This window comes from Jatropha curcas, chromosome 4, assembly GCF_041381405.1.
Source record: "Jatropha curcas cultivar XTBG-Jc1 chromosome 4, XTBG_Jcur_1.0, whole genome shotgun sequence".
In the NCBI taxonomy this organism is placed as follows: domain Eukaryota; kingdom Viridiplantae; phylum Streptophyta; class Magnoliopsida; order Malpighiales; family Euphorbiaceae; genus Jatropha; species Jatropha curcas.
In genome coordinates, this window is record NC_143154.1 from 31,721,243 (window position 1) to 31,746,900 (window position 25,658).

Consider the following 25,658-nt stretch of genomic DNA (forward strand, 5'->3'; position numbering starts at 1 on the left):
GAAAGTTTTTTTTTTTTTTTTTTTTTTTTTTTTAAATATTACTGTTTTGTTCCTTTTACTCTCAGCTTATAGTATAAAATACTTTCTATCTCAAAAAAAATTTTTTATAGATTTAATCGATCGGTCGAGTCATGAGTCATAGATAGAGGGTAAACAAGTCATTTTCTTTGGTGTGTGTATATATATATATATATATATATATATTATGAGATAGATACCTTTCATTTTAATAACTTTTTATATTTAAGTTTAGTTGAAATGAAATGAAAAAATTAGAGAAATGAGAAGATACAATTTACATATATTTTTCTGATCCTCTCATTTTATGGGTCCATCTATATTATTGGGCTTTGGGCTAAACCAACCAATTGGGCTTAGAGAATAAGAGAAAGCAAGCTTTGCATAACTTGAAGCCTAGAACTAGAAGAATCCAATCTAATCTAAATTAAAGTACTAACTACCAAAGAGATTCCAATACATTGAACAAACTAAACTAACAGTCAATCCTTGTCACGGGATACAAGTAGCTTTTGTCCTTTCTTAACTTTACCGCAATTACTGAATAGACAAACCATAATTTCTTGTCGCAGATTCTAGACAAAGGAATCAAAGCACCAAATGCAAAGCCCCTTGCACTCAATTTTGAAATTAGAAGCTAAAAAAAGAAAAAAAAACAATTATATATTTTCTAGTTAATCTTCTCACTTGTACAAAAAGTAGAAAGTCTCGAATTTAAGTATAATTAATAGTGTAAATAAGCCAAACTGAACTCCAATTTGCCAGGCTCAAAATTCAATTAGATTGAATTTAACTCACTTCGAAAATTAACGAACTTAGAAAATTTTAGATTCAAGTTCGATTTGAGGCTAGAGTTTAACTTGAAAAATTTTAAACTCTAAATTCAAGTAACATAAAATAATATTATATACATATATAATATAAAGTTTAATAAGGCTCGATAAGTCGAATTGAATATCATTAGACTCGAGTTCGAGCTCAATTCGAATTGAGATTTTTCAAACTCTTTTTGAGTCAAGCTCGAATAATTTGCGAACTGGCTCGACTCATTTATATCATTTATGCTCAGCTATAAAAACTTTCATCAATTTAATAAATCAGTGAAAGAGTTATCCATGTAGTATATATAGTTTGTGTTATTTTGATCCATGTTATTTCAGTCCATTTTATAGGTTAACGAAGTGAACAAAAATTAGCGGCTCAAAAAAGTCTTTATTTGACTTTATTTTTAACTCACGCTAGTCTATTCATTTGCCTTGGATCACCTCAAACATTTAAATATTTCCCACAACGGTATACATCACATGGCGCCGATTAAGATTTTGAAAAACGCCACAGACTGGATTGTCTCTTCTGACATCACTTCCATTGTCTCTCCTCTTGTTTCTGCCTCTATTAATTAGATTCCAAATTTACATGTTTATATAATTCCTGAACTTGATAAGCTGCAAATTAGAGTTTGTGTAAGCTAGCTAGATAATGGGGAATTGCTCTCTAAAAGGGGTGGCCGGAGACTTTCCTAATAAAATCCGGTTATTCACACGTTCCGGTGACATCATAGAGCTCAAAGGTCCTAAACTAGCCAAAGATGTCCTCAGTGAGTTTCCGGGTTTTGGCATTTTTAGACAGGGAAATGCGACGACGTCGTCTCCTTTGCCTACGTACGAGTACTTAATTGGTGGGCAATTTTACTATCTTCTTCCTCTTGAAGGAATGCCGATAATGTTACGTGATACTGGCGTTGCTAATGATCAAGTTTGTGAGATGGACTTCGCAAAGAAAGAAAATGTGGGTTTGACCGAGTCACCGGAGATGTCGTCCTGGAAAAGATTGGATCTTGGAAAGGAAAAGGTGAACGGGCCGATGCCAGGTCCGGCTCTTCAAGTGTTACCGTCGCAACGGAATGGAGTTTGGAAAGTGAAGTTGGTGATCAATCCAAAGCAACTGGAGGAAATTTTATCAGAGGAAGAGAATACTGAAGCTTTGATCGAAAAGATGAGAATGGCTGCTGCTGCAAATTCAGCAAGTTTGGCACCTAGGCGGAGCAAGAGCACTTGGAAGCCTTGTCTCTCTAATGTGTTCAAGGTTTCTCCCATTGATGGAGCCAAATAAAAGCTAGCTATTAGCTAATTAATACTAGTATACCAACTAGATAGAGTTATCTTCTAGTGTAATATTATCATGTAAATATGGAAAATTAACGACCTGGTAGTTGTAACAAATAACCATATGCTTATGCTTATAAGCCTTTTATAAAATTTTCTTTTTTCTAACAAGCATTTTTGTACTTCTATTTTATGTTTTGATTTATCTCGTTCATCGTCTATCAGAAAGAAGAAAAATCTTTTGATGCTAATGCTAGGTTTTCTAGTCCAATATTATTATGTTACAGCAGATACTAAAGCAATAAATGCTGAATAACACTGTATATATTCCTGGATAATTTTTGTAATTAAAAGAAAAAGAGAACAGAAAAATGAAATCAAAGGATTAGTTTGTTAGAGACCATTTGATCAGGAATATACCACCAGTTAATAACTTACTGCATTAACATAAAGTAGCATTTTATGTCAGCATAAAGTTTTCCAGGCAATATTACAGAGCAGATAAGGTAGCAGTAAAATGTCACTTGACCACATCTCGTCACTTTACAAGTACCAGCAAAATCAAGGCTCAAAAGATGGTATCATCCCTAAAAGGGTTCAACATTTGAATCTCCAAAATAAGCTCCTCATATAACCTGCACTGCTCATCTGTCATTAAACCCGATCTTCCATCTCCCTTATAGCTCTTTCTATGGCAGGTATGTTTTTCTTCAAGGCTGACCATTGCTCCTCTTTCAAACTTATTCCTGAACATAAAGCAGAAATTCAGTGTCATAGGCATTTTACATAAACAGCATCAAATGCCACCACCAGTCTGTGTAATGAAGGAAAATATGTTCAACTCGCCATTTTACAAATGCAAAAATGATTAATCAACCGGCCCATATTCTAACATGTTCACAACACTGAAACATGCAAACTGCATGTTTCGACACAGTAAAACAGAGTTGTATCTACAACGCAAAATGAGAAAATTTAATTCTCCTACTTGAAGCCTCCAGAATCCAGTTTTATATAATAATCCAGGAGTATCATCAAACATTGTTGAAAGGAGTAAACCTTAATCCAGGAACACTACAAATCAAAAGGCTTAACTTTGTATGACAATCTTATAACATTTTATAGGCATCCTGCATTTCTCATTGAAACTATAAGTCCATCTTCTTTGAAACCATTTAGACGGTTCCATATATCAAGATAAAAGCACAAGCCTTACACGTAATTTAGTTTAGATTAATGGTTATGTTGCTAATACTACTTGATCTATATTAATCTATTCGTTACATATGCAAAACCTTATATTATGAAAGTTCCTTCTGATCAATGGGCATATGCAATTCACTTACACTATCAAAGCTCATTCTGATCAATATGAGAACCTTCTTAGGTTGGATATTGATGCATAATATTTGAAGTAAATGAAGTTTAAAGAGCTAAATTGTCAGAAAGTCAAAATATCTAGGATTTAAGCAGCGAAATACACAAAAATATAAAACTGGTTTTGCAGCAATGGCAATAAAAATCCACATTCACAGAAATTAGAATCTTAGCTAGGTCCAAAAAATTTTCAATTAAACCATTGAAATAGCATAGTCATCATATAAAGGACGACAAACACATTGAGTTTAAGCTATGAAAATTGGAAGTCACACCTGATACACCAGATGTTTAGGTCAGATACAAAAAAGGGAATGGGGTCAATCTAACATCAATATAACACTCAATCAGCAATAATCAGTAAGCATTCAAAATATCACAAAGCTTTTCTCCATGACAATGACAGGGCAATCAAAGGAAGTCCTCAAGCAGCAGTTTTTAGCACTCCTCTCAGCCATGCTAACTAACCCATAAAACCCAATGGGACACCATTATCAAATTTTCTTCCGTAGTTAATTCAGAGACACACAAATACAAGAAAAGAGAGAGAGAGAGAGAGAGAAGGGTACCTTTAGAAGTAGGAAGCTCTTTGCCATCTCTCTTGTAGAACTCCCTTATAGATACCAAGGTTGTCCCTCTAAAGTTCTGAATCGTCACCTTTCTCTTATCTGACAGCTGAAAAATCCACCAAACACAAATAAATTTTAAAAGAAAATCAAAACAAATCACAATAAAAAGAAGCAACTGACCCTGCAAACGATAAGGTCACCGTCGTCATCATACTCGGGCTCTTTGCTCTGGTCTCCTTGTTCCTCTTTGAGCCTCTGCTCTTCTAGGAAGTTATTGACGACGTGGCGCACGAAGGCCTTGTATTTGGATTCATTGAGGTCCAAGCCGAGTTTCTTGGAAGCTATCTTTCGAATCTGATACTCAGTCGTGGAGTCCATGTCCGATTCTTGTAGAATTTCCCTCACCGTTTGCTCGATTTTTATTTTCAAACTGGGTTCCATTTTCAGTTTCTGATTCTCTGATGCTGGCAATAGAACCTAAAGCGAAGGGTTAGAGAGAGACGCTGGTAAATTCGGTGTTTGCCTGCCCAATTTGGGGAAATTGTGACGTTAGTTCTTTGGGAGGGCGAATGAAGGTTTATCGTGTACCCGCAAACACACTATAACATTTTAACCTTTTTGGCGGCCCGGTCATCTTTTACTTTATTTGTAATAATCTTGATTTTACTTTAATTTACGATAAAAAGAAAAAATTTACTAAGGGACAATCAAAAGTAGACTCAAAATTGTTGGGAAGTTAAGGAAGGTGTTTCCATTTCGTTTATAAGTTACTCAAATTTTAACTAGAAACATAAATAGAATAGTGTTTGATTTAGCTTTATGCATAGCGAGTAAATTTTGGAAAAAATAAAAAATAATCAAATTATTTTGGTTTTTTTTAATTCAATTGTTTGATTTTTGATTTCAATTTAGTTTTACATTTGATTGTAATTTATAAAGTTCACTTCTTGAACAATACATCATTTTGAATTAAATGGAACTAAATATAAGTAGAAATATTTCATACATTTGTGTTGTAAATCCACAATGCAGTGAAAGTTCTCTTTAAAGAAGTAAAACATTTCCAATGGAAGTTAAGGTTTCAAAGAATTTTTACATGCATGAAGCCATTTTGTCTCAATTCAGGGATGTTTGTCTTAATGTACACCGGTGTCAAAGCTCGTATCTTTATCCCAAAACTCCATGACCCAGATCGAAAAATTGCCTCTTCTTGTCCACTACCATGGCGGAGGTTTCTGTACCGGATCACGATTTGATAGTCTGACTAAAAACTTTCTTACTGGTTTGGTTACTCAGGCAAATTTCAATGCCATTTCAATCGACTATAGATTAGCCACAGAGCCATCCTTTACCAATTGAGTATGACGATTGTTGGGTAGGGTTCCAATGGCTTTGGACCCGAACCATGGCTTGACAAGCATGTTGATTTTGGACGGGATTTCTTAGCGGGTGAGAGTGCCGGAGCAAATATAGCTCAGTACGTTGCTGTCAAAGCTGGTGTCAATGGATTAGAAGATTTAAAGATCACTGGCTTATTCACGGTGCATCCATTCTTTGGGGACGAAGTGGAAAGTAATATGTACAAGTACTTGTGTCCAACAAGTTCCGGAAGTAGTGATGACGCGAAACTGGTTCCGAACTTGTTAAAATTGGGATGTGATAAAAGTGACGCAACAAAAGTGCCTCATTTGAAATTAAGATGTTAATCAAAAATGATGGTTTAGTGTTCTTGTTTAAAATAAATGAGAGTCATAAATACAAGTGGTTACAGACTCAATTGTCCAATTCATGGCTAGTATAGTATAAAGCTCAGTGAATTCTACTTCATAACCTAATACTAATATGGAAGAGGACACTTTAAGATAAATCCATGAACAACATACAAGACAATTAGCCATTCCCAAAATAGTTAGTACTTAAGATACAGAAAGACTAACCTACCAAAAATAAATCCGCGATCACATTCGAAGTGTATCACTGGAAAGCAGCTGGTTGCCCACGGCATTTGGTTGCAGCAGAACATCACCAATGGAGGGAAAGCTCAGCGCTTGCTATTTTGACCATTATAGTAAAGTAAATCGTTTTTCCAACAAAAATACATCTCAAATCAACTGGAATTTAGTTGTATGTTTTCTTTTCCTGCAGCAAGTTCAGCACAAAATGAGATGGTAAGAAAATTGAGCAAGTATATGTCATGCGGAATGCACACATTGCAAGCTTCTAAATATCACTTAGCTGAAAGCAAGGCAGTAGGGCTGTTATGGAATCACTAATCACTTGACAAACAAATAGCAGGAAAATTAAGGTCTCTTCCTATATCACTATTTAAGCCTCCAAAATTACATATTGTAGAATTCAATTGAACAGAATTCTTTAGATGCAGAAAACAGAAGAATCAAACACAATTGGGCCAATAGCATATGTAATGAATTCATGTATTGAATATGATGGTTAACTGTCCATTAAAGGGGGAAAAATGCACACCATGCTCAATTAATTCAAATAAGCATTTTAACTGATTGAAATTGCTGCTCCATACAAACTCATAGAAAGCTTTTCTGAGATGGAGAATTAACAAGGTTAAGGAGATAGTAGTAGGTCATGCAAGTTACATATTGGCATCAATGTCAAGTTCTTGCCTTTGAGAGTGACTCAACCAAGTCAAAGGCACTGGCCGAAAATTCTGTCAAGCTTCTCAAATCTGTATGCTGTGCATAAAACTATTGTTCATAACCAAATTGAACATATTAGGATTGAAGCTCTACCCAACACCCTAACCATTATTCAGAAAGACCGCCATCAAAAGTTTAAAAAAAAAAAAAAAACAACGAAATTAAACGATCCCAGAAACCGAAATTCAAAATTGAAGCGCAAATAATAGCCAAAAACTGACCACAAAATCTTGTTGAACTCAAGCTCTAGTCTTTTGAGTTCGATTTTTTATTTTTTCAAGGAAATCTTGGACGGCGCGGCTAACGACTGATTTGTAGGGGTCATCGGAGAGATTCAACCCGAGTTCGTCCGATGCCATTTTTCGTACTTTGTTCTCTGTCATCTCGTACAAGTTTTCCCCCTCCAATATCTTGCGGACCGTTTTCGATATTTTCTTCTCTAATTCTCTTGACAGTTCTGGTTCCGTTTTCCGTTCTTCAAATTCTGGCTCCATTTTACTATCAGCTAAAGCTCTGATTTGTCGAGACCACAGCGTATCTGATCTCTCTTGCTATCTACTGTTTCTTCTGTGCTTCGAATGGAGACAGAGGGGAAGCGGCTGCATAGCACAGGAGTTGAGGGACAGAAGGGTTTTTAGTAGTCTTGACATCCAACGACGACGTTTGTGGACATACAATTTTTAAATTGTTCACACACAGACAAGAGGAGTTGTCGTTCAACGAACCTGGATGAAAAATAAATAGCCCCCCGTTAGGGAGTCTGAGTCGTTCTTTTCCTTTTTGAAGTTCAACGATAAGCCGTTAGATATTTGAGTTCTTATCTCCCACACTTGGGCAATAAACCCCCAACGTGATAAAGGTTTCATTATTTGCGTCTTAATGGTTTAATTTGATAGGCAATCAGTTTGGATTTGAATTTGTTTCTCTGTAAATATGAAAGATTTTCACCTTTCAACTTGTATCCATAAGAGTTTTCGTTGATTTTATTATTGAATTTATGTTTCAGCTTGTTAGAATTTTATTCCATCGTTCAAATGAATATTTTTACAGAGAACCCACAAGGAATTCCATTAATAACTGGTCGTTTTCATCATTTGGAACAACTCTGAGAATTTAGTAAATCCGCTTGTAATTGTTTTAATTGATTTGGACACTTTTTTCTATGTATAATAGGTGAAAAATAATTGAAGTAGCATTGGATAGCAAAATTTTGAAAAGGAAAAAAACATTCAACTATGAGTCTATGATGTATAATGAAGTCAAGAAAAAAAAAAAAAAAAACAAAAAAAGGACCAACATAAGTGAATCCTTACATTAACAAGAAACTTCAACTTTGCTTGTATCAATTGAGCTAGAGGGAAGAACAGCTCCTTCCATTACCTCTTAAAAGTTGTCGGATCTCGCCTCTTCTTGCTGCATGATTACCACCATAAATATATGAAATTTATAAGTAATTAGACTCAAAGTTCCAAGAAACTCGATGATAGCTCGAGAAAGGTCCAGTGGCTGAAGCAAATTGCCAAAACACTACGTGACTGAAGGAAGCATGAAGTAGTAACTAGAAACAGGCATAAATATTTGCTTGATAATTTTCATAAGCTTAGTAGCAGTCTTTAAGTCTTGGATACAATCAAGAAATAAGTTTACCTGGACTCAACCTCAGTGCTGCTCCCTCCTTTCTCCCCCCTCCCAAAGGCAACTTCATCCATGCTTTGCCCTCGTCGCCTATACCTACCACCTGCTGCCACAAATCCAGGACAAGGCCTATAAGCCTTTATCGGCCACCAACCAAATCCTGGAACTGTTGCGATGCCACCTTGAATCCTACCCTCACCATTGCAGCCCCTCTCAAGTTCTGGTCTTCCACAGGCCTTACAACCCCTGTAGAAAAATTGGTCATTCAACATTGTTCCCATTCATACATAATCACTAAACATATCCCCTACAATGCCATTTTTTTTTCTAAAAAAGGCATTTGGAAAGGGAGTTTGATATGGGTCACTATAGTCTAGGCTATAGCAGCCAATGTCACTCACATAATTCATCTTCTTGTCAAGTCTTGCAAGTTCAATAGATCATAATTAGGAATCTACCACAAAGAACCATTTCCTAATTCTCTTTTCCCCCAGGAGAAGATATTGATGATTTCTCAGTAAATAGTTTGAGCATTGAGGCTTAAAACTCAACAAGTAGCATATATATTATACGCACTGGCCCAAAAATAGGTCCTCATTTAATAACGGACAACAATAGAAGAACAGCAAGCTAAGAATCAAAATCTAAGTTTCAAAGTTCTAATAAGATTGCAAACTTTCTTTCCACAGCAAGAAATTCAAAACTTTCGGCAAGCTCCTGCTAAGCAGCAACTTAGCTTTCTAAATCACACTTGGAATTGCAGTTGAGAGAAGTAATTCGTTGAAAATGTTGACTTAGAGATCTCAAGGTGAATTTCACATATTATATAATGCCTGTGCTTTCCAGACACCCATTAACTACAGGAAAATTTAGTCATTGCCGGATTTTAACTTGGTAATCAAACATTTAATCGACAACAATATATTTGTCGATAACATGTGAAAGAGGGTAATAATCAACAATTTATCAACTGGTGAACTTCTAAATCTCACCACCTACTGAATTGAGCTAGAATAGTGTGGACTAGAAAGAAAGAAAGAGCATTTCATTATTATATCTTACCTTAAATTTACTTTTCTGAGTAACCAAACAAAGGAAAAATACAGAAAGGTAAAATCTAGATGAATCAAATCTAATCTTAGGGCAAAATATGAAGGTACCCAATAGCAAACTCCTCAGCATCTACAGCAGCAGATTCTGACTGGACAGGAAGAGGATCTGGTGAAGGTGGCGTAGGACCATCATCTACAACGGGAGTTGAGGAGGAAGAAGAAGAAGAACGAGGAATAATGAACTTAGATGGGTATCTAATAATAGTTGGTGAGCCATTTAAGCACGTGTTGGTGTTACTATAAGGGCGCTGAGAGAAAATGGTTTGACGAGGTGTTGGAACTGAGATAACGGTAATTGCCATTCTCTCTCTGCGTGTGTATCTGTGCAGTGCAAGGAGAGGAATGAATGGATAGCAGCAGTAGCTTCTACTGCAACCATATCCCTGGTCCCACACCACAACAGCAAGTGATGGATTATATTTTTCCGGAGGAAGGGGGAAAAAAAGGTAAAGGTTCCACCGAGATTTGAACTCGGGTTACTGGATTCAGAGTCCAATGTCCTGACCACTAGACCATGGAACCCTTTGGTCAAAGTGATACACCATATGGTATTAGTGAATGATTTTCTGGAAGAAAGCCATGACGCCATCCACCGCGCTTGAATTAGTTTGATATATTAATTTACTGGACGTGGACCTCGTGAAAGTAGTAATCTAATCAACACTGTACCGGTCAAAGAAATGGATGAATTAGCATCGGGATTCGGGAGGGGGCCCAAACTGCTGGAACAGCAGACAAATCTTTGGCTTGGCTTGGCTTGGCTTGTCATGTCAAATTGCTAAATTCTGAATACAGAGGTGAGGAGTGACGAGAGTAGCGCAATGCAATTGGCGAATACATTAAAACTATAGGGAAAAAAAGAAATAGGGCAGAAATAAAGATCTACCACAATCAATAAATTGTTTTTCATTCATTAATCTTGCTGGTTTTAATACAATCTTCCACAATTAGCAGACCATCTACTCCATCTTTCCATATCAAAACCATGTCGACTTCCCATTTAATTTCTCAACTTCTCCTGAATTTGCTTCTTAAAAATAGTGGAGTACTTCGCACATTTTGTCTATTTGCATATATCTGGTAGTATGAAAATGAATCGAGCAAGAAAAAACAGAGAGAAAATTACAACAGAAAGGAGATGGGAGGAATTCAAAAAGAGAAGATGAATGTGTGAGAGAGTGAGAGAAAGAGAGACCTCTTTACCCAAAAACAACCAAAACTGAGGTTGGAAAAACTGGAAAGGATTTCCACTGAAGAATTCATAGAGAAAATTCAAGAAACTTCCTCCCACTAATTAATACCCACTATTTTGCAACTAGTATTAAAGTTATCATTGGTATCATTTTCTTCTCTCTCTTCCTTTATCCATGCATAATTTGTTGGTCCACATCTCCATCAATGAGCATCACTGAGCTGTGATGATGCACCATGTACCACCGACTGTTATGGAATTCAAAGACATTAGTTACATTAAACGGCCCGGAATCCACATGAAAATAGGTTTTCATGGTAACCCAAGCCATATCAGTCAGCACCCGTGCTCTTACATCTCGAACCTGAATGTCTAACACTTGCTCCCAATTAAATGCAAGCTGCCAACTTTGCATTATAGCATTATACCTGCATAGGCAACATATGACTCATTCAGAGTTCGACTTCAATCAAAATCCCTCAAAGGAAACATATTAACTGAAGCTTGATACAGCAGAAAATGACTGCACCACCCAATAAAATTGGCACAAGCAAAAAAGTCCGCATTTAACAGTTCTCAAGAGAAGACCAAACCTTTTTGATAATCAACACTTTCTTGTCTAAACAAGATTAATGTTTGACCCAGGATAAAAAAAAAAGGCAGAAAATGACAAATCCATGTTAGAATGATTCTCAATTTTAGATTTGATATTTCTCGAAGGTAAATTCCAAGATTTGATATTTTCCAAAACTTAGAACCAAGCATCTAATATTTTTTTTTTGATTATCCAAGAAAATCTGACGCATTCCTTTTTCAGAAACTTGACCTGCCTATTAAAACTTCAATTTTTTTTTTTTCAATTTCATCTGCATGCAACATCTGACCATCACATGATATATAGTTCATATTAATCCATTGCTAGGGCATTAAAAACTCAGGCACGAAAAAAGGCCCACCTAAGACCTAAGGGGCAACATCAGATATGCTTCATCAGTGAAACATACAGATGAAATTGAGTTTTTTAGGAATCAAAAATAATATACCAGTATAGGACAAATTAAGGTATCCAAAGCTTAATGTAATTTTGTATACCAAAATACCAAATACCCCATGCTTATTTTAACAACGAGACCAGCATACCTCAAACTCCCATCTATTTTTCCAAAAGCCAAGGCACTACTCTCCTTCCTTACCTCCATCCCCCATCCACATACAAACCCCCATTCCCCCACCAGGAAAAAGATAAAATAAAATAAAATAAAATAAAATAAAAAAAAAAATATGCAATGGAACAGAAAACTAGAGAAGTGTCAGGGCAAGCAACCAGAAATTATGTTATAATAGAGTTCTACACAAACAAGGCCAATTATAAGTATGTGAAATTCAGAGCAAAACCAACCTTATGTGTGCATCTTAAAGATGCATACTCTCCTCAACTCAAGAGATTGCTTACATCATAACTATCCATTATAAACATCCTTCACCTTAGCACCCAGATGAACTAACTAGTAAAAAATATTTAAAACTATACACTGAAGTCCTAACTCCTATAAATGCAAATGCAGTATAGATTAAATTATCTACAAGAAGTCCATATAGTTCCCCATTAAAGTTATGACACACAGAAAAGCATCGCACACGACCATGCCACTAATACTCTAACCATTTAACAGTTCATCTTAAAAACAGAGTTCAAACACTACAAACCTAAAAGGAAACCAACAAAGCCAGAAATTTTTATTTATGGCAGCAGGACAACACATTATGGAATTGTTTTTGCAGTTTAGGAAAGAATATAATGGCATACCCTGAGAAAAGTTCACCAGATGCATGAATGCACTTCACATAATCTGCATTAAGCCAAATACGGCTCATTGCTGGAAGAGACCTTTCTTTGATGATATTATAAAATTCTGCATTGGCATTTACGATAGCTCTTGTAGCCGCATAGTAAGCCTTCCAACCATTAACAGGTGTGACAGTATCTTGTTCCAATGTAAAATCCTAACAGACAAGAAAGAAAGGTGAAATATTAAAAGAAAAGAAAATTATGCAGCCGCAGAAAAGAAAGGGCAAACAATTAAAAAACCAAATTTTGCAACCTAGAAATCCCATTCTCATAAAGTTCTGTCAAACTAAAAAAAATCCTCAGTAATGAAATCACAAATCAAAATAAAAAAGAAAAATATACATTTATACATCAAGGAAAACATATATAATGATACTAAATGCCACCTATGTAAGGAAATTCCAGATTAAAACCCTTCCATGTCTAGTTGTTCAAATAGCCTCAGCAATTCCATATTAACAAACCAATTCCAACAAGCAGCACCATGAAAGCCCAAATTTAACCCACCAAGCACAAGAAGAGAAAAAAGAAAGATTAATAATTCTATAAGGGAAAAGTAATATATATAATATACCTTGTGATAAAGCGCTTTCCAGGCATTATCATCGTTAGCAGCCTTTCGCATCAACGAATTAGTCATGGACAATCTACAGAGACTTGGATAATCCAAATAACTCAGCGCGTGCGTCGTAATCTCAGGCACCAATTGCTCCATCATTGACGCCCCAGTCTGCCTCTCCACCGTCTTCTCCGTCAACGACGCAGCAGCCGCAACCATCTCCGCCGCCGCGACACCACCGTTGACGTGCCCAGTACCAGTCGCCGGCGATGAAGAATCCGAATTCTCTAAAGTCCCGTTACACGAACAGCAACAATTACAGGTTTTAGTCACCTTGGGTGACGTGGCATGAGAAGAGTGAGATTTGGGGGATTTTGATCGGATAGTGAGGACGGCGAGTAGGAGAGAGAGAAGAGTGAGAGAGGAGGCTAAAAGGAAAGGCTGTGAAGAGAAAGCAAGAGTGAGAGTAGAGGTAGTAATCTCCATTCATAAGACATTAAAGCTACGCAGAAGAACATGAAACCCTAATTAGAATCTCCCTTTTTTTTTTTTTTTTTTGAAAAGTTCAAAGTGTTAATTAGTTTTGTTGATTAAGGGAACCCTAATAGACAATGGTGGAGAAGAAGAGTCGAGTCGAATTACGGTTGCAGAGGGAGAGAGAAGGTGGGGCTTGTAACTCGTGACTCGTAACTGACTGGAGAAGAAATCCGAACGTGTGCCCGTGCGCCTCTGGCTCTACCTAAAATTGTTCAGAAACTCCATAAATTAACAAGATGATGTCGTTTTACTTTCTTTTTTTATATATTTTCCTCCTAATTTTTTAAGAGCAATAACCTATTTATGTATTGCATTTAAATCTAGTTTAAAAAAAGAAATATTTGTGATTTCGTGTTTGATTTGGAAAAAAAAAAATATAAGAACTTTTATGATATTTCTATATCTAAAGATTTGAATATTTATTTCAATAGTATATTCTTTTTATAAGGAATATTATTTTTCTACTATTTTAGAGTTTTAACTTTAAATTTATTTTTTCAAATAAATCAAGTGTTTAAACTAATAAATTTTTATAATTAAATATATTTAGCTATAATTCATCACGGAATACTCAAAACAAATTAATTTACCTCATCTTTTATTATATTTTTTTATAGATGTTAGTTTCCTTTTTTTTTTCTTATTTTTTATTTTCTTTTAGAAATTAAAAGAAAATTTTGAAGTTTCTTTCAAATAAAAAAAAAAGATTTAAAAAATAAAAGAAGATGAATAAATTGAATAGGTGTTTCACCTTTAATATCATTTCTTAAGTGAAATTGTCGATTTTACTTTTTCAGCAAATTACAAAAGCGTTTCATTGGAAAAAAAATTTGTTCCTTCAAATACTTAATTGCTAAAAGATAAAGTTTACACATTAACCCTTTCTTGGAATTAATGAAGGAAAATTTATGTATAGATCTAAATTTGTATTTGGTACGAAAAAAATGAAGAATTCAATCGGAGGAATTCAATTCTATGGATTTAAATATAACTAAATTAAATTCTATAAGAAAAAAAGGTGGAATTTCCACACAAATTTCATAAATTTAAAGACAAAATTATATGTCCTCGTAACCTTCAAAAAAATTATTATGTCAATGATATTTTAGAAAATCAGGACAAATGAATTTTGAATTTTAAATTTATTTCAAACATGTAATATTCATTTACAAATAAATTCTATTTGAAATTTATTTATAAATAATTCTAGATTTTGTATTCATTTATGATTATAAGAAGCATAGTATAAAGTACAAAAATTGACAATTTTCAAACAGGAATTATATAATTATTATACCTAACTTTTAGTTATAAATTTTAAAATCAACATTTTTCACCAATTTAGTGCATCTATGGAAAATCTACCTATATGTTGTGTAGCCGGTAGTGTTATTTCAAACCGTTGGGCCTCCAACAAACTAAAAAATATATTTATTTTTATTTTTTATTGGTATGATTTTGGAGATAAGCCCATGTGTTTTTTGTTTTTCCTCCTTTTCTATTAAAAAATTTTATATTCAGAGTACAAACTACTCTTATCTGCTCTTCTTTTTTTATTTTAAAAAGGAGACTTGGTTTATAAGTAAGTCCATATCCACATTTTTTTTCTACAGTAATATGAAAGCTGCAAGTAAAGGAAGGCCATGGCCAGAAATGAACAAAGTTCTGATTTTCTAGGGCTACAAAAGTTGGGGGCTAGCTAAAATTCTATTCTTTTGACATATCTGACTTAAATTAGATATCCCAAAACACTGTGTAAAAGAAAAAAAAATCTTATTAACAATTCTCAAGTTACACAGAGAGAGAGGACTAGCCAGAGAGAAGGGTGACGAATATTGTCATGGTGCTGCTAACAAGTATCATAACCCAACCTTTACTCGTCCGGCGTATCTTATCTGACTGAGAAGCTCCTAAGAATTTCAAAACTCTTGCAGAAACTAGCTTTATAGTTGCAAAGCACACGAAAAAAAGACTCACTGCTAATACAGCCAGCTCCTTGCTTTCTAGATTTGCTTGATCGTTTACAACCTTTTCAATATCTAATCTGCAGTAAGAAACGAGAAAGAAGACAGAAGACAGAAGAGGGAAGCTTGTCATCAAATATAATGAGGAGAGTTTCACTAAATAAATATCATGTATAAATGCTTGTACAAACAGATGGGGTATTCAAACCTCAACATGATATTTTCTCTGGTCAATGCATCCATATGGGAGGAGACAATAGCTTTCCATGACTCAAGGTCCATGAGTCCTTTATCCTGCAAATGAAAAAGGAGACCAATCAATAGGTTAGAGGGTAAGGAAATCATTTTGTATAACATTTCTGCACTTGGAAAATTAAATTTATAATTTGGAAGTACCGTATTTTCCTTCCATTCCGTTATGTCATTAATTTCTGTTTTGCTCTTCTCCAAAAGCACTGAAATTCTAGATAGCTCTTTCTCAAGGTCTGGCAAAATATCTCCTTGTCTCCTATTCATTTCTTTAATATACTCCTCCAGCACAGATAAGTTCAGCTCAAGTGATCTCACCTTCTGCAGCAAAATCTTTAGAACAGCATCACCAGGTATTCTGCTAACCGGCTGTTGTCTAACTTCATCTGTTGCTGGATCAGGAGTCTTGTTTACAGTCGTAGGATTCTTTGTCGTAGTTGCATAGCGAGAATGCTCATTATCATTTTTTTCTGTCTTGATATCAGCATTATCAGCCTCATTTTGGACTTTGCTATTCTTTTTATCCTCAATGGCATCTGATTCTGGCTTCAAAGGCGGTGCTGCAGTTGAATTAGGCTTTGGCAATTTATTGGAACTAGCTTCATCAGAAGGCACAAAGAGATCCTCAAGCATTCGCTCAATTGCATCAACTCCATATACCTCAACAACACTCAGTGTGCAGTAAAATTCTGATCCATAATGACTGAGTAGGTCTAATTTCAAGTACCTTACCCATTTGGGTTCAGGCAGCTTGAAGCTTTGACTCTGCTTGACATTAGCAGCAACAAAGTTTCCCAAATGATTCCAAGTTTCAGTTGGATAACTTAAACTACCAGACAAGTTAAAATCCTTGAAATTAGAAGAATAATGCTCAAAATTTGCAATTTTGACAACATCAACCAAAATCTCCTCTGAGAGCTCAATCACAATATACTTCCCTCCTACAGAACAAGGATTTCTTAAATACTTGTCTTGATCTTTCCCCAATATGTTACCGGCCCCTTTTGCTTCTTTATTATGTGCCACCACCTTAGCACCCTTCATTGCAGATGCAAAATTGTACTCTTTACCATCAGGTTCAAGCTTATGGGTTATGTTCACAAGCTGACTGGGCATTTCTTGGTCTTTCTCCTGCCTTGTTATGTTGCGAAACTCATCCAAATTGAGATAGGTGGAATGATGATTACCTTTCCCACCAGGTAGCTCTTTTGGTTTACCAATATTCCATTCTTCTGGATTTTGTGCTTTACAAACTAAAGATCTATAACCTAAAAAACTCCATATTACTTCTTCTAGCCTGTCAGTCTCTGAAATTGAGAACTTCTGATTCCCCAGGTTAATATGAACTGTAGAATTGTGACAGCTAGAAGACAAATTAAGCTGTAGCAGCAATCCATTTGCATTGGCAGAGCTTGAGTTTCCAATGTTTGAGTGTGTATCATTACAAAGCTTATCTCTGAAAACATCAGGGCAAGGTATGCTTCTGTTATTTAGAGCCAAATTCCCTGAAAAAAAAAAAAAAGAGTGTACAATGATTTTAATCCCAATATCAAGCATAAAATAAATGAACAATTTTCATACACCCTTCACAAAAGGTTGATGCTTGTTCCTTTCAGCTCCTTTTTTTTTTTTTTTGAAAATGTTCCTTTCAGCTCCTTAAAAGCTAACCTAAAATAATGTTGAAAAAAAGAAAAGAAGAAAATTGATCATATAATTGGTGATCACAGAATGTCGTATTCTTCATGATTTCTTAACAATCATTGATTCCAATAACTATTTGATTAATTCACCTAGTCATATAACAATTGATTAGCCCAGTAGTTTAGAACTTTTATCTTATAAACTGCAGAGAAATTAATGGCTTCATCTTCTCCCATTCACACTTGCTTTCTTTCTTAAAAAAAAAAAAACCCTCAAATGTTATGGGCAATCCCAACAAGAATCAGGACATTATATGTATCGATATAGAAGAAGAAGAAATGGGTTTGCTAGAAGATCCAAAATTAAAAAAATGGGTAACAGAAAAGACAGTATAAAGATAAAGCCAGAGGGTACCAAAAAAAAAAAAAAACAAAAAAAACAAAAAGAGCACAGGGGACTTGAAGAAAAGAGAATAAGATAAAAAGGATTAACCTTCATTTTCGTGGCTGAGGCCAAGCCTAGTGTAAAACAACAAGACAAGGGACCAGAGTAAGAGAATCAAGGACAAAGAGAGCTCATAGAAGCTTCTCCTGTTATTCTTGTTATTGTTACTGGCGCTGTTCTTGCAGCTATTTTCATTGTTTCTGTTTTGAATGCTTTGGCATCGAATAGCGTTTAGTATTAAGGAGCCATTTCGAGGTGGTTTCTTCATGTCTCGTCCTTACAGGAAAAGAAGTATCTCTCTATGTATGTTTGGGTGGTTCTTGCTGTTTCCTGAACGGTGGGAGCAAAACAATGGTTGTCTTGTTCCTTCGTCATGTGAGAGATCAGAAAGCCCACCTGTCTTTTTTCACTTTTTAGTGTCCGATGGTCTGATTTCTTGTGTGGCTCATTTACCCTCCTGCTCTTCCGGAAGAAAACTATTTCTACCTTTTGAAGGCCGCTTAATTCGGATCTTTCTATGTACCAAAAATATCATTTAACTGATATTAAGGTTCTCATTCAGGGGCAGTTTTGTAATTTAAATAATATTATCTCCTGTCCTTTTTTAAGTGTCATAATTCCAAATTATGTCAAAAATAACCAAAAAAAAAAAAAAAAAAATCATTCGAAAACCATAGATAATTATGATTAATTTCACTCTTAAATGACCTGTTGGCAATCCATCGAACTTTGGCACAAAGCATTAACACATACAAATAATTCTGAAACTGTAAAATTAGCCTATTTTGATATTAAAATGCACCAAAAAAGAGTTCTATAAATTAATGCACCAACTAGCAGAATTATTTTCGTTTTCCTTTTCTTTTCTCTCTTGTTAGCTTCAGTTTATTCAGCCAACAAGGGCAAAGAGAAGTATATAGATTACAGAATAATTTACAATCAGCATTTTTTGATTGACAATAATTTTCATGTGTAATCTCATTTATCCTCTCAAAGAGCATGTAAGGTTCTACTGCTGATGTTTTTGTGTACTGAGTGAGTTCTGCATCTGTGGCCGTCTCGATACAAAATTGATTCGTTGCCTTCTGTGGCTGTATATGTTTCATAGGGTTTGCCCTTCTGATGGAGATAACAGAGCATAATCAAGTTCATCCTCTAGTTCTTTTCTGCTGAATGGTAGGCTTCCAGGATTTTCCTCCTGTAAAAGAAGACTTATGTGTGTTTGAGGAGGGTAACTGTCTAAAATATAATCAATTTCTTCTCCACTAACTTCCTTCTTATTAAGAAGAACCTGCAAGTTAGTTCATAAAACCATCATCAGTAGTTATCTCACTTTTAGCATTACCCTGCCATGCAAAATAAGAGAAGTTTCATTTTCAAAACATGTTTGAGCAACTATTCAAATTCAAATCTAAAAAATGCTGATGCAAGTAAAGGATAAATGTCCATCAATGCAATCTTTTACTCCAGAGAAGTAAAAGAAAAGCAAAAGAGAAAAAGATTAGTGATGTAATTCTAATACGTCTATATATCTTTTTCTCTTTTGCTCTTGTTTTTTCTTCCTTTCCTTTTTTTTTAATAAAAAAAATGTAACATTAACAGTTTTGGTAAGCATTATAATTTTTTCTCTGAAGTCAATAAATAAATAGTGCAAACAGTTGTATTACCTTAGCAGCTTTGAGCAAAGCTGCATGATGCTGTCTTAGTAAAGAAACTGTTTTTTCATACATATCCTGTATTAACTCCTCAGTTCTCTGTGCAACTTGATCATCCAAATTGAAGTTTACAGGAGGTTCAATTAGGCCGTAGTCATCATAAAGTGATCCTTCAAAGTCCAAGCGTGGGCCCACGAATCTTTCTTTCTTTCTCCAAGGAGGTGGTTCTCCATGTATAACCATTGGATTCTCCAAGTTCCATCTGTTGGAAGAATAAGAAAGACATGCTATTAAAGACCGATACAACAAAACAAAAACCAAGTGCATCAGTGAACCAAGGACCAACATGGTTATAATTTTACGAGCAAGCCAAGATGCATCTGCAAGGTAGCCAACTGATGCCCTTGATGTATCCTGCCCATAAATTACTTCTTCAGCTGCCCTCCCCCCAAGAAGTACCTTTACATGGAAATAAACACAGTAAAACAACCTGACACCATCTAAAAAAGAATTAGTTGGATTACACTAGACAACCTTTAAGTCCACACCTGAAGACGATGCAGCAGTTGAGGCCGACGCTCAAACATGTATGATTCATCATCCAGCCGATGAAAGACAACTTGTGATAATGTCTACAGACATCATTTGGAACATGTTACTATGGTTATTAAGTGACATGAAATATCAAAACGCCAAATCTAAGAGGCAACATTAAGTCATTGCACACGTCAGGTAAAGGTGTCAGCAGGCGGGTACAAAATATAAATTAAAAATAATTTTAGAAAAGATTTCCCTTATGTCATTTTGTATCAGAAATATAGAAATCTGATGCTCCAACAGTGGAACTGTAGAGTAATAGGCTCTTCTTCTGATGATACACAGTTTGCAGTAGTTTAACTCATATTCAGGCTCCTCTACTAAAATATGCTTTTAAAGTCGGCTTGGGAAGAGGTTCAGTAATATCCTTAACGCATAAGATTAAAGAGCAAGAAATAGAAGTGTTTGGATCAAAAGAAAAGAGAGGTAAATAAGGACAGAAGGAGAACCTGACCGCGAGGGATAATTGAAATGCGATCACAGCATTCAACTTCTGCATTTTCATATCGCCTAAGCAAATGAGAAACCATAGCAATTCCAACTTCAGTAATCGCTCTACGACATTGTCCCTGATAATCCAACTCTATTCCAACACGCTTCGGTCCTACTGTAAGCCGGTCAACAGCATCATCCATGTCTGACTGAATAATTGATCCATGCCCTTGCCGAACAGCAACAAGAGCAGCCTCTTGTACCAGTTGAGCTAACTTTGCTCCAGTCCATCCTGATAATTGGACATATAAATAAAAATTGAACAAGAAACTCAACAGAACCCCACCAAATACAACAAATACCTGGTAAGTTTTTTGCATAAGTAGATAAATCAACGGATTCTGACATTTTCACTTTGCTCGCATGGATTTTCAAAATTTCCAATCTCCCTTTAGCATTAGGAGGACGAATTCTTATCTGCAAGAGAAAAGCCAGGATTACAATGAGCAGGAACAACCATTAGACAATTAGAACTTCAGGAAAATGAAGATTGCAAACAAGTTGAATACAAACTTGAAACAACAAGTCAGTAAGTTCCAATGACGATTATCATCAATCATGAACATCAATAATTCTATTCGAGGCATGGTTCCAAGCTTAAAAAATCAGCAATAAATCAAGTGAAGATTTTCTTTTGTTTTCTTTTCCCAAACCCCTTCTTCTAGTGGCATAAACAAACCTTGCGATCAAAACGACCAGGTCGAAGAAGAGCAGGATCTAACAAGTCTCTACGATTCGTAGCAGCTAAAAATATGACACCTTTGCCTGTGTCAAACCCATCGAGCTCTATCAAGAGCTGGTTCAGTGTAGTTTCCCTTTCTTGAGTGGCAGCATTATAAAGGTGGTCAGTAGATTCCTTGAAAATCCCTTGACGCCTGTTAAGAAAAAAATTGAGATCTTTCAAATATGTATTGCACAGTTTAAAATTTAGAAATTTTCCTAATAAAATATAGCTAATTATGTACCCAATATTTAATGTTTCCCTTCAATATGCTGACTAAAAATTGGTCAAAAAACAACATATGTCAAAGGCTGGATCCATCTAATCCAACTGATTCATCTCAAATATCTACAGAGAAATCCCAAAGGCTCTAATGCTATCAAGGGAATTCCCTGATAATAGGTTATGAGATTGACAATTCAAGTGATCCCAAGATGGTATTGTGCTTGAAAGTTGGTATAGGTGCCATTTAAGACTATCGAATTTCCACAAGATTAAAAGAATATTCACTTCAACGAACCAATGATGATGTTCATACCTAGTTGCCAATGCATCAATTTCATCAATGAAAATGACTGATGGTTTGTTGACCTGCAGACACCATTCCATTGTAAACAATTACCTCAAAGCAAGCACTGAAAAGATGCACTCACAATGTGAAGACCAATGATATATAGTGCTTGTACAGAATGCATACTCTTCACAAAGACAACTTTAGTTAAAGATTCCATCATAACTGACTACATGTCTTAAAGTAGTGATTTTGTGCCGAAGCAATATTTTAGCACAGTAAGTTCTAGACTGATCTAGACTAATACAACAGAAAACACAGGAAGTTGGGATACAACAAATTTCCAAAATGTGCAGTCAAATTACCTTGGCTCTCTTGAATAGATCCCTGATACGAGCAGAACCAACACCAACTAAGACTTCAACAAATTCAGACCCAGCCATTTGGTAAAATGGAACGCCAGCTTCACCAGCTATGGCCTTGGCAACCAAGGTCTGGAAGAGTACTTACGAATTAAACATTTTGACTGAAAATTTCATCACAAAATTCACAGAAAAGGTCAACAAGCATAACAAACCTTGCCACATCCAGGAGGACCCTCCAAAAGTACTCCATGCGGAGGCTTTATCCCCATTTTATCAAACAGTTCTGGATTCTTCAAGTACCTAACCAACTAATCAGCAAAGGATTGAAACGAATAAGTAAGCTTCCATATATTTTGAACAGAACTACTTGGTTAGCATGGAATTTAAAAGCAGAAAATATGTAACAACTACCAAAGCAATTAACTAAAACGAGAAAAATAATAAGAGTTTCTGGGGAAGACAATGTAATTTAAGAATTTTGCACGCAGAGATGATGGATAAAAAATATGTACTATAAACTGATAAAAATAAAAAGGCGCTCAACGTTTTGGGAAAAGAAAGCAGCGGTTAAGAACAAATTTCACCATTCATAGTGGTTTATGGATGATTCTTCAATCTTCAAGCATTTGAATACCAATTAAAAACAAAATGCATTATTGATAATTTCCCGGCATTTTGACAAAACCTTCAAACCTTTATGTTTTTCCATATCCCGCATGTATAAGAAAAGGCTCTAGACAGAGCAGAGTCAAAGAAATGACGCCAACTGATTTGTATTCAAGGCTTCATAGAGCTAGTTCAGTATATATTTATGGGTACAAAGCTTCCATAATCATGATATTCATCAGTTGCATGTGAAAGACAATAAATGAAATATGTCAAGATAGGTAACAAGACACCTCTTGGAGTTCTTCTACTGCTTCATCAATCCCTGCAACATCCTTAAATTTAACTCCTGTTGAACCCTGGAACAACATTCCAAAAGGAAAAAGAAATTCATGCATAACTTGTCAAGTTTAAAGAAAAGGTCAACAATGAAATGCTTAGAAACTGACATCAACTCGAGCTTCTGCTTTAGAACGTGAAAAGTCAATTCCTTGCCATAAATCCTGCAAAATATAGAAACTATATGACTACAACAATCAGGTCAGGGATCAAACAAAAGAGAATCAAGCAATATCAATATATAGCAGAGTAGTGTAGATAGTATTAACACATACCCACTTCCTGAAGTTTTTAGGTCTCCTTGAAAGGGTGAAACGGACTAGAAGAACCATAGTCAAAAGCACAAGCATGATAGGCTTTAGCATCTCAATGCTGGCAGATACACCGCCAAAAGTGTAAAATTTATACAATTTAGAGAAGACTCCTCCATCACTGAAAATATCAACAAGACAATCTGCAATTCCCTCAAAAATACCAGAGATGATACCAAGAAAAAGCTTAAAAAATGGCTTCGCTATAGGCCACGCAACATATACAGTCATCACAAAGATGAAACTGGTAACAGCAAATACTGCAGAAGCCAGGAACCCTCCAACTACAATTGCAGCAGCAGCTATCACAGCTGACAACATTCCAAGCTCTACCACCATTCTGCTAGATATGGAAGATGCAATTGGATGAGGGTAATCTGGCAATATTCCCACTAAAGACTGCAGTAAAAGATAAAGCAGTAAGTAAGGCATACATCTGTGAACAGTATGCATCCAAGTCCATGCCATATTCACAATGTTTCATGAACATTTTGTTCTTAGATGACTTGGTTAGTACGATATCAAGTATATATTTAAGAGACCTTATACCTTCGTGATTAAAAATGATAAATGGACTTCCCCACACAACAAAGTCTACTAAATGCACTAAATTGAAAGAAAGAAATATTAACAAAATCAATTGAAGAGGAGTCGAAAAATTGGCCACCTTCATGTGCTTCTCTATTTCATACCGTGGACCCTTGTACTCCTCCAGAAGTAATTGAGCTTCATTCTCATTTAGTCTCATTGCCCTGCATAAAACATTTACAAACATAAGTATATCACAAACATCCCTAGCAAATACAAACTTAAAATCAAACTATCAGTGCCTAACATTTCACCATTTGGTTCTGTGTAAGCTCTTCTCGCCAGGAATTTCCTTCAGATCTACAATGAAGTCTCTGTGACCATTTCCTAAAGTACTGCCTGCAACTTCCTTAGAAGTCAACAACTTAACCTTATCACTCTTCATTGATTTCCTAAATTCCGCAAAGCTCATCTTGGGCAGCTCCTCCAAATTCCTATCAAACTCCTCTTCCTCAGATAAATCTGCGCCGAAAACCTGCTCAGGAACATATAGCTTACCTTTATATTCCCTCAAAATATCCTTCAAATACACAGTCTCATCCTCTTTTTGACTCTCATTTCTTTCTTTCTTAGATTTTGCTTTGATATTCAATCTCTTCGCTAAAAATTCAAAAAAATCCATGTTCTGACTCTTGCTCAAATTTTGTCTCTCTTTCAAAGAGTAGAACTTGTCGCCAACTAGGTAAGTAGGCTCAATTTGGCTAGGGTTTTCCTTCAAAATTCTCGTGACAAAATCATCTTTTTTAGTGTCACTGGGCCGTGGAGCGGAGCCTGAATTCAACTCGCATAGAACTGTGAATGATTGGTGAAGAAATAGCGTCTTTGACCGAATTTTCCGAGTGCATTTCAAGGATTTCTGGTAGGGTTTGGGAAGATAAACCCTAGCAGACAAAAGACTGCCAATGATGGTCATTACTTAGCTAAAATTTGTACTTCTAGCATCTAACAAATCTGGCGTTGCGATGTAAATTGATACAATTGCAGTAAATTGAGCTCATCTTTTAGCAGAATTGCACATCAAGATTTTCCCAAATTCGAGTTTTTGAGGAATTGAATTGAAAGTCGAAGCGAGTGAGCGTGTACTGTGTAAGACTGCAAGTAAACTGTTTCCGGGTTTATCCAAAATCTGATTAGGTTTTAAGCGGATTCGTGACAACATGGGTCGGGTTCAAGAGGCCGTTTGTTACTGGATTTTCTTGTTGGAATTGAATTACGCTTGCCCGGTTCAAGAACAACTAGTACCCGACCCTGCTTCTAAGATGACGTAAATCCTCTTTAAGGTCTCTTCCGCATTGGCACAATGGATTAAATGGCGTAACGATTCTATAATCCCCAACCTTCCTCCTGTGAAAACCAAACAATATAAATAATACCCTAAACATTACCTGAAAAGATGTTACCGACATTTTCTACATTTTGTCTTGGTTTCATGCAAACGCCTATAAGCCTTGGATTAGTCATGAATTGATGATTAAGAGAATGATAGTGATTTAACTTGAAAACGAATTTGCTAATAGCGTTAAGTTTGGAGGGGAAAAACAAGAGGCAAC

At 35.5% G+C, this 25,658-nt stretch overlaps 7 protein-coding genes, 1 non-coding gene and 1 pseudogene across 11 annotated transcripts; 2 read left to right on the top strand and 7 right to left on the bottom strand.

The window, feature by feature from the left end:
* Window positions 1-1,361: 1,361 nt before the first annotated feature.
* Window positions 1,362-2,294, top strand: LOC105646027 (uncharacterized). The gene has a single exon (XM_012231798.4). The coding sequence runs from the start codon at window positions 1,498-1,500 to the stop codon at window positions 2,128-2,130; it is 633 nt and encodes a 210-aa protein (XP_012087188.1). The 5' UTR covers window positions 1,362-1,497; the 3' UTR covers window positions 2,131-2,294.
* Window positions 2,295-2,540: 246 nt separating this feature from the next.
* On the bottom strand, window positions 2,541-4,643 carry KELP (transcriptional coactivator p15 (PC4) family protein (KELP)). The gene is made up of 3 exons (XM_012231308.4): window positions 4,250-4,643; window positions 4,070-4,175; window positions 2,541-2,869 (listed from the first exon to the last, which is right to left on the bottom strand). Exons 1-3 carry the CDS (start codon window positions 4,508-4,510, stop codon window positions 2,778-2,780), a joined length of 459 nt encoding a protein of 152 aa, XP_012086698.1. The 5' UTR covers window positions 4,511-4,643; the 3' UTR covers window positions 2,541-2,777.
* Window positions 4,644-5,089: 446 nt separating this feature from the next.
* On the top strand, window positions 5,090-5,775 carry LOC110010723 (2-hydroxyisoflavanone dehydratase-like; annotated as a pseudogene).
* On the bottom strand, window positions 5,772-9,917 carry LOC105645652 (uncharacterized). Of its 4 annotated transcripts, none has more exons than XR_016320484.1 (4): window positions 9,537-9,917; window positions 8,389-8,622; window positions 8,055-8,247; window positions 5,772-6,208 (listed from the first exon to the last, which is right to left on the bottom strand). XR_016320484.1 is itself a non-coding variant. In XM_037637917.2 (3 exons), exons 1-3 carry the CDS (start codon window positions 9,788-9,790, stop codon window positions 8,202-8,204), a joined length of 534 nt encoding a protein of 177 aa, XP_037493845.1. In that variant the 5' UTR covers window positions 9,791-9,917; the 3' UTR covers window positions 7,916-8,201. The 4 variants fall into 4 exon arrangements, 2 of the variants coding, with proteins under 2 accessions (XP_037493845.1, XP_012086696.1); XR_005177791.2 differs by having other exon boundaries at window positions 8,055-8,154; window positions 9,537-9,909; XM_037637917.2 differs by lacking the exon at window positions 5,772-6,208 and having other exon boundaries at window positions 7,916-8,247.
* On the bottom strand, window positions 6,697-7,447 carry LOC105645653 (DEK, chromatin associated protein). Its single transcript, XM_012231307.4, is given in 2 exon segments — window positions 6,697-6,777; window positions 6,963-7,447. Coding segments are annotated over 2 exon segments (354 nt in total). The 5' UTR covers window positions 7,236-7,447.
* A 21-nt stretch (window positions 9,918-9,938) lies between the features above and the next one.
* Window positions 9,939-10,010, bottom strand: TRNAQ-CUG (transfer RNA glutamine (anticodon CUG)). Its single transcript has one exon. It is a non-coding gene; the product is annotated as a tRNA-Gln (tRNA).
* Window positions 10,011-10,371: 361 nt separating this feature from the next.
* LOC105645651 (F-box protein SKIP8) lies at window positions 10,372-13,843 on the bottom strand. Its single transcript, XM_089720314.1, has 3 exons — window positions 13,104-13,843; window positions 12,488-12,684; window positions 10,372-11,108 (listed from the first exon to the last, which is right to left on the bottom strand). The coding sequence occupies exons 1-3, from the start codon at window positions 13,572-13,574 to the stop codon at window positions 10,850-10,852; spliced, it is 927 nt and encodes a 308-aa protein (XP_089576440.1). The 5' UTR covers window positions 13,575-13,843; the 3' UTR covers window positions 10,372-10,849.
* Window positions 13,844-15,269: 1,426 nt separating this feature from the next.
* On the bottom strand, window positions 15,270-18,387 carry LOC105645650 (Galactose-binding protein). The gene is made up of 4 exons (XM_012231304.4): window positions 17,972-18,387; window positions 15,986-17,343; window positions 15,798-15,883; window positions 15,270-15,669 (listed from the first exon to the last, which is right to left on the bottom strand). The coding sequence occupies exons 1-4, from the start codon at window positions 18,189-18,191 to the stop codon at window positions 15,435-15,437; spliced, it is 1,899 nt and encodes a 632-aa protein (XP_012086694.1). The 5' UTR covers window positions 18,192-18,387; the 3' UTR covers window positions 15,270-15,434.
* Window positions 18,388-18,720: 333 nt separating this feature from the next.
* Window positions 18,721-25,534, bottom strand: FTSHI1 (FtsH extracellular protease family). Its single transcript, XM_012231303.4, has 15 exons — window positions 24,363-25,534; window positions 24,188-24,272; window positions 23,485-23,919; window positions 23,320-23,373; window positions 23,164-23,229; window positions 22,477-22,572; window positions 22,265-22,393; window positions 21,927-21,979; window positions 21,347-21,542; window positions 20,970-21,084; window positions 20,625-20,899; window positions 20,127-20,210; window positions 19,925-20,037; window positions 19,591-19,840; window positions 18,721-19,214 (listed from the first exon to the last, which is right to left on the bottom strand). The coding sequence occupies exons 1-15, from the start codon at window positions 25,019-25,021 to the stop codon at window positions 19,026-19,028; spliced, it is 2,799 nt and encodes a 932-aa protein (XP_012086693.1). The 5' UTR covers window positions 25,022-25,534; the 3' UTR covers window positions 18,721-19,025.
* Window positions 25,535-25,658: the final 124 nt, after the last annotated feature.